This window comes from Hippocampus comes, unplaced genomic scaffold (assembly GCF_001891065.2).
Source record: "Hippocampus comes isolate QL1 unplaced genomic scaffold, H_comes_QL1_v1.1 scaffold271, whole genome shotgun sequence".
Taxonomy (NCBI): Eukaryota; Metazoa; Chordata; class Actinopteri; order Syngnathiformes; family Syngnathidae; genus Hippocampus; species Hippocampus comes.
The window spans coordinates 37,409-44,891 of record NW_017805830.1 but is presented as its reverse complement, the minus strand read 5'-3'; the positions used below and the strand labels follow the sequence as shown (position 1 = coordinate 44,891).

General features: G+C 39.7%; 1 protein-coding gene across 1 annotated transcript in view; it reads left to right on the top strand.

The window, feature by feature from the left end:
* The first annotated feature begins 1,040 nt into the window (after nucleotides 1–1,040).
* Nucleotides 1,041–7,483, top strand: part of LOC109526291 (zinc finger protein OZF-like) — a 14,386-nt gene continuing 7,943 nt past the window's right edge. The window contains exon 1 of the mRNA XM_019887484.1: nucleotides 1,041–1,474. Within this exon, the coding sequence (XP_019743043.1) occupies nucleotides 1,372–1,474 (103 nt within the window). The 5' untranslated portion in view covers nucleotides 1,041–1,371. The remainder of the gene's footprint in view (nucleotides 1,475–7,483) is intronic.

Here is a 7,483-nt window from a genome sequence, read left to right as displayed (position 1 = left end):
TATATATATATATATATATATATATATATATATATATAGATAGATAGATTTATTTAGATTTATGCTGTCCGCTGCCTGCAATCGTTGACACAGTAAACACATTGGATTGGCCTTCCTCGTCTCCCACTGTTGTCACAGTGAAGCCAATTGCTAAATATGTTTCCTCATATTTACTTGTCTTAGCTTTCAGGTGACTTTCTTTTGTCTCATTATCTTCGTCTCTCTCCACCTGTCTTTTCATCTTCTTGAGGGGTTGCTTACTTCCACTTCATATCGCCTGCTTGTGTGTGCCTGATCAAATTTCCCTTGTGAAAGAATCTTTGGCCACGGACTGAGCAGGAAAAAAAGGTTTCTCACCAGTGTAGGTTCTTTTGTGGATTGTCACTCTTTCCTTTTTCGAGAATCTTTGGCCACAAACTGGACAGGCAAAAGGTTTTTCACAGTGTGTGTACTCTGGTTCCTGATTACGTTTCCCTTGTGAGAGAAACTTTGGCCACAATCGGTGTCGGCAACAGGTTTATCACCACTGTGGGTTCTTGTGTGGTTTTTTTTTTTTTTTTTTAGTTTCCCTTCTCAGAGAATCACTGACCCCAAACAGTGCAGGGAAATGTTTTTTCACCAGTTTGTGTTCCTGTGTGTATTTTAAAATGTGTCTTATGAGAGTATCTTTGACCACCAACTGAGCACACAAAAAGGTTTTTCACCAGTGTGGGGTCTTGAGTGTATTTTTAAGTGATGCTTCAGAGAGAATCTTTGGCCACAATCTGAACAGGCAAAGGGTTTCTCACCAGTGTGTGTCGTGTTGAAGCTTGGGTCAAGTGCGTTTAATTATAAATTAGGAAAATGCAGTGCTGCGTGTGATTTGGTCAAAATAAGTAGAACTTCAGCACAAAAAAATATTTAAATATGGTTGGTTCTTATTGTTTGTTTGTTTGTTTCTTTCTTTCTTTGTTTGTCTGTGTATTGAGGCGGGGAGGGAGTAGTACAGTACTTCATGAGTGTGTTCTTTCTACAAGTACAAATATCGCGTTGCCATGAAGTTTGTCCAGAAGGCTTTGCCGTACATCGTTAGCTCTCGTTGGACCTCCGCAAGCCGAGGCCGAACTGCTTCACTCGCTTACTAAAAAAAAAAAAACAAAAAAAACAAACAAACATTAAAAAAAACAAGCCTTACTTTTTGAATTCCAGCTAAAAAAAATAAGCCTCAACGCAGGACGTCAATCATTACTCTTTTTGTCAAAAACAATATTTGCTCCAGTTTCTGGGCCTACCTTAGCAATTCTGGCCTAGCTTGCTAGCCGCTAACAGACGCGTTTGTCAACAACACGTCGATCAGAAGAGATCAAGTGTGAGCGTCATTGTCGTTAGAAAATGTGTGCAAGAAGGATAGCACACTCCGAGGAGAACCTTGGTGGAGCAAAGGAGTACATTGACGCCGTTTTCAACAAGTCTTCAGCTGGCTCGAGCACTGCAGGTTTGGTCACGTGACCCGTGAACTGCTGATTCCTGTGTTCGTTTTTAATGGCAATATCACCAGGTCGCTGTGTAAGGTCATACTGAGTATGAAATTATTGATAACCAATAACATTACTAACATCCAATTATGTGTGACTTCACTTGACATCTGTCATTCTCCGAAGCGCTTTTCCTCATGAGGGTCGTGGGCGTGCTGCATTGGAGCCGACCCCAGTTGACAATCGGGGAATAGGCCAGTTACACATTTAAATAAAATTAGTCAAAGTAATAAGTAAAAATAAAAACGGAGGTACGTGACAAAAAAATATAGATATTTTTTCAACCTTCAGGTTGGATTCATTTCGAACAATTTTGTGTTCAGAAATGGCCTTTTCATTAAGTCACAATCAAAATAGATTTCTTGCATATTGTCACTACTTGTGTTAGATATTTTCATTAAGTTAAGTTTTATTGACTAATGCCACTTTTGAACTTCTAGATGTTTTCAGTAGCCCCTGTGCCTCATTGTTCTGATCTTATACACTTGAAAGCCAGCACAAAAAAAAAATACAATTTCTTATTTATTTTTAGTAAAAGGCATAATCAGATGGAACTTGGTTTGCTAATTATTACAGTGCACTTTAAGTCGAAGTTATGAAAAACATTTGCATTGAAACTATTTGATATTTTTTTTGTCAGGAAAAAAAAAACAACCCGTTGTGTTCCCCGTCAAAAGTGACCATTTAATTGCATACAAAGGAAATTATCCCCAAACTGCACTTAACATGTTCCTCATATTCCAAGACAGATGTCTTCATACTTGTTAACCAGTCTACCACATGTGTTTTTCTCAGCTTTGTGCCTTATAATCGTCCCCACCATGGTCAATTTTGGGGGGGAGCAGCTCCTCATTATAAGTGTAGGAGGTGAAGAATTGAAAATGTTACATTGTGCCCCTTGCCAACTGCATTTAATATCTAGTATCGTTTGCTTCCCTGGGTTCTTTTCAGGAACACCGCCTGCTATAAAGTCACAACTTTTCCACCATATCTTTATGCCATATTTGGATGGCTTGATTGGCATATACTGCTTGAATGGGCAGTGTAGCCCAAGTTTGGAGTTGGTTTTTAAATTAGTGGGAGATCCTTCACACTTGTCCCAAACTTCTGTGGTCGCTGTCAATTTGTCTTGTTGACAACGGCCAGGTCTTTGTATCCTAGTTGTCCAAGTCAGTCACCCGTGACATTTGGGATTTTTTGAGTCACATGTTGGACCAAAAAAAGTCCGACCAGACTCTACAACTCTTAAACCGCTTGTAGATTTTTTTCTGAGTTTGTATCCACCAGTAGGACATCAAAAGACCAATGCGTGTGTTGGTAACTTTCCAGGTTAGCAACTTCCAACTGACTTCGTCATTTTGTGTCACTTTCAAGTTTACTACAGTGGTTACAATGGACTCAGTCAAAAGCAGCTCAAACAAAGATTTGATGTCATCAGTCTGTGATCGGGCACATTTTGTGGGTCTTGGGGTCCTCCTGGTGACATTTGACAGCATACCTTTATTCTCAGATAAATAGTAAATGGAGTGCACTTATGTCATGCTTCCTCAACACCATATTGTGTTGCGGAACATATTGAGACAATTGTAAATAGCACTGCGACCTTATCCATATCTGGATTTATATTGCACTTAATTGAACGGTGTTTGTTTTCTTTTCTTCTTTCTTCTTTCTACCCATTATCTTGCTGCTGTGGACTGTAAATTTCCCCATTGTGGGACAAATAAAGGATATCTTATATTGTGCCCAAAGACCCGTACATTCATACACCAATGGGACGGGGATGGGGATGAAAACAAACTTAAAAAAAATTGGTCCCTAAATTAAGAATTAAGGAAATAATGACATTTGACAGATGTCAGAAAGCAGGCAAAAATGAGACCTTGTTTCAAACTCAACAAAACAGTGGCCTGTGATCAGTTTTTAAGAAATGTCCTAGGTCAGGCAACCGGAGCAGGATGCAGTCACAACTGAAATATGCACAACAAAGGTGACATCTTGGAAAATTTGGAATGACATAAAAATGTGTTTGTCTGGATGACTTTGCTTGTATGACTTCAAATACTTCAAAATGAAATGAGATACTGTATGTCGATATTTAAAAAAAAAAAAAAAAAAGGACAAGTTACCTTTCAACACTGTGGGGTGTCAAAGATGAGTTATTACGTCATGCAGAGGAGGCCACTTTACAAAAGGTCGCCAGTCTGTCATTTGTCATCTGTCAGAGGCCTGGGCATCCCTCCGTTCCGCCATCCATGCACGACACCACACTGTCCCTAGAGGCCAAAACGTGCAGAAACAGCCGTTTTTTTTTTTGTTTTTGTTTTTATCGTTACTCTTGTTTTAGTCCAGATATTTTACTTTCTTCCCAATTTATTTTCTTGTTGTCCTTTCAAGTTAGATTTAACCCTGTCATGCACCCTGTAACTTGATCACATGGTAAGATGTCCACTGTAGGAACCACTGTCCTTGAAAGGGTTAAAGTTGAGTTGTCATTGATTCAAGGAATTTTTAATTTCTCCAAACTCAAAGACACACGCATCTAAGGACTTTTTCTTGTCATATCAGCACACATTTCCATGACATGGCTTGATATCCAATCCCAAAATTCCCAGGTTAACCCAGTAAATCCCAAGACTCGTGAAAATGCATAAAATCAATATGATAAAGAGAAAAGGGTATTGATGAAAATGCAAGCGGCTTGAATTTCACACGATATTTGCAGGGTTAATTTTGTCCTTGACAAAAAGAAGTGTTCAAAAATAAAGTCTTTATTGTGCAGGGATGAATGGGCATGAGGCGCTGATCGCTTTGAGCAGCTTAGTTTGAGTAGTTGAATAATTACCAAGTTTTGAAACCAATTCATAGTCGTTTTCTTAAACGTGATTTTAATCTCAGTCAAACTAATCGAGATTATTTTTTTCCATAGTCGTCCAGACCTATCAAAGGTGTATGAAGCCCACATGATAGAATTAAAGAATAGCCAAGTTCTACCTTGGGGTGTTCCGATCAGGGTTTTAACATGGCGAGACCGATCATCCATGACTGCGATCGGCTGACACTGCTACCAATCACAATAATTTGATGTAAAATTTTAGAGCTATAACTTCTTTAAATAATTGTTCAATCTGTTGATTTATTTCAGTTAATTTAATCATCAGATTTGAACAAAAATGTTATTCAAAAACAGTACATTGTTTCGAGTTGACAGTGCAGAAAACTTTATGATTCAGTTACTATTTTGTTTTGTAACATGTCAGAAAATAGGGGGGAATGTGGATAATTTTCTCCACGTAAAAGCAGCTGTTTGCAAATGTCCCAGACTGATTTAACATGCAGTTTATCACTTGTGAGCGGCATGGTGGTTGACTGGTTAGCACGTCGGCCTGACAGTGCAGAGGTGCTGGGTTCGAATCCGGCTTCGGCCTTCTTGTGTGGAGTTATGTACTCCCCGTGCTTGCGTGGGTTTTCTATGGGTACTCCCGATTTCCGCCCACATTCCAAAAACACGTGTGGAAGCTTTATGGAACACCCTAAATTGTCCCTTAGTGTGATTGTTAGCGCGAATGCTTGTTCGCCTTTGTGTGCCCTGTGATTGGCTGGCAACCTTTTTCAGGGTGTACTCCGTCTGCTGCCCGATGACGAATAGGATAGGCTCCGGCACGTCAGCGACCCTCGTGAGGATAAACGGATTAGAAAATGGATGGATGGATGGATTATCACTCATCACGTTTAACGTTTAAGCCTTGCATTCCATTTCCCGGTCGAACAAAATCAAATGTTGGGGGAAGAGCGGCCTCCTCTTTCCCGTGTGTTCGTTGAATTTCGGACGAGGAGAATGTTGGTAATCCAAATAAAGGCTGGAGGCATGTACAGTTCCTTCGAAGGGTTTTAATTTTCTACAGTTTACGAATCGATTCAGGCTCCTGAGGGGTCCAGATTTGAATCAGGAAGCGTAAAAGACACACATTCATGAGATTATATAGAGACAATATGATAATGAGAGGCGGGGCGGTACGCCTTTCATGCAAATCCCGGAAACAAAGAAAGTAACATGTCATCTGACCCGGTGTGGCTGGAAGAAGTTGGGAGTGGTGAGGTGAGACCAGACCACCACTACCCACCATTTGGTGTGATGGCAGGAACACAGATACTTGAGATAACGGTTCTTCTTTTGATGTCAAACATGTCCTATGGAGGGGGGCCCTAAAAGTGGTGGGGGTCGAGGTGCACGAAAGGTGACCGTAAACACAGTGAGCAGGAAATACCTCCAACAACATTCTACATTCTTTGTTTCTTTCAAATCCAACTAACAGAGAGGAATAACACCTTAACACAAACTACACAACAGAATGAACATACTCATTATCTGGCAAATCAGAATAGAATTTCATTTGGGTTCAAAGGATTGGCATGTTCCTGTCGCCAATCCTGCTGGAGAATGACATTAATAATTTGATGATTCATTTCATACCGTATCAGAATATAAAACGTAGAAATTTTAATTGTGGTTTTTCTAACTGAACACTGCATCACACTCAAGTAAATTTGAAGACGGAGGCAGATGTGAACAGAGTCTGGGCAATTTGCTCAACAGACGCCATGTTGCAGCCCAACCTGAATGACGCCCGCTTTGCGACAGTTCATGTCTGCGACATTATCGGCACGAGTTTTTTTGCTACCTCTGAAAATAATCAGAATTTCATGATTACTCACGCATTTTTTATCGTTTCTGAATTTTCTTTTCTATTTTTTTGTCCTATTTTTCCCCATTTTAATGCTCTCATCAACATGGAATCATGAATCAGTTTTCAACATGCAAAATGCAAATATTTACTGAAATAATAATTTCGATTTTCAATTTTACATGAACATTTTTCACTTGGAGCAGTTATTCACACATAATCTCTCACACAATATTACTGTCCATCAACAACCGTGAAAAAAATATTTTGTCACACAACAGCTGCTTTAACAACTCTTTTCATGGAATCAAAACAGCAATATAACATTATAAAGTGCACATCTAAGGTAAACTCGTACTCAGCCTATAGTGGATTTAAGCCATGGTTGCATACTTCGTTTTTCTCAAGTTTGCTATGAACACAGCAGTCAGGCTATGTTGATTCTGTTGGTCCTTCTTGCTCGGAAGTCTCTCTACGGTTTTGTGTAGACATCATTTCGGATGACTACACTTGGTTCGATGACAACACTGGAAACGTTTTATTTTTGCTAGTCGTTACCACTGCACCGCTGAACTCTCGAGGTGCCTCAGCGCACCGTCACTGACAGACGAACACAGAGAAGCTCCACCCGCTTTATTTATATGGCCACAGAACACTGTAACCTTCCACACAAAATAGGTCCAAACAAGTAACAATCGCGTCAGTGGCATACATTGTATACCTGTATGATACAGGTAACTTTGGTCTTGTCAGTGGAGCAATCTGGCAACTTTTTAAAAGTAAACTTTCCATTCATAAACTCTTTAATTTTCTTCGCTTTGAAATTATCCATAGCTGTCTGTCTGAGACGAGGGGGCGGAGTACTCACGTCAGCTGTGTGCTTGGCCATTCAGTGGTATTTCAGACTCGACGTGCTATGATGATAGCTCAGTTTACGACTGCAAAACATACAGGTAACTTTGGTCTTGTCAGTGAAACAATCTGGCAACTTTTTAAAAGTAAACTTTCCATTCATAAACTCTTAAAGTATCCGTTTTCGGTGTCTCGCGCTGCCGTGGCTGGCAAAACAAACATGCGTGGACATGTGCAGCGCGCTTGTTGTTGTGTTTCTGTTTTATTTATAGAGCAACGTAACATCCGCTGTGAAGTCTGCCGCGTTAATCTCGCGAAAAAAAATGTAGTAATTTAATCCCGTTAAAATTCATTTAAAAACGCGCTAAACTGACAGCTCTAATATATATATATATATATATATATATATATATATATGTGTGTACACACAGT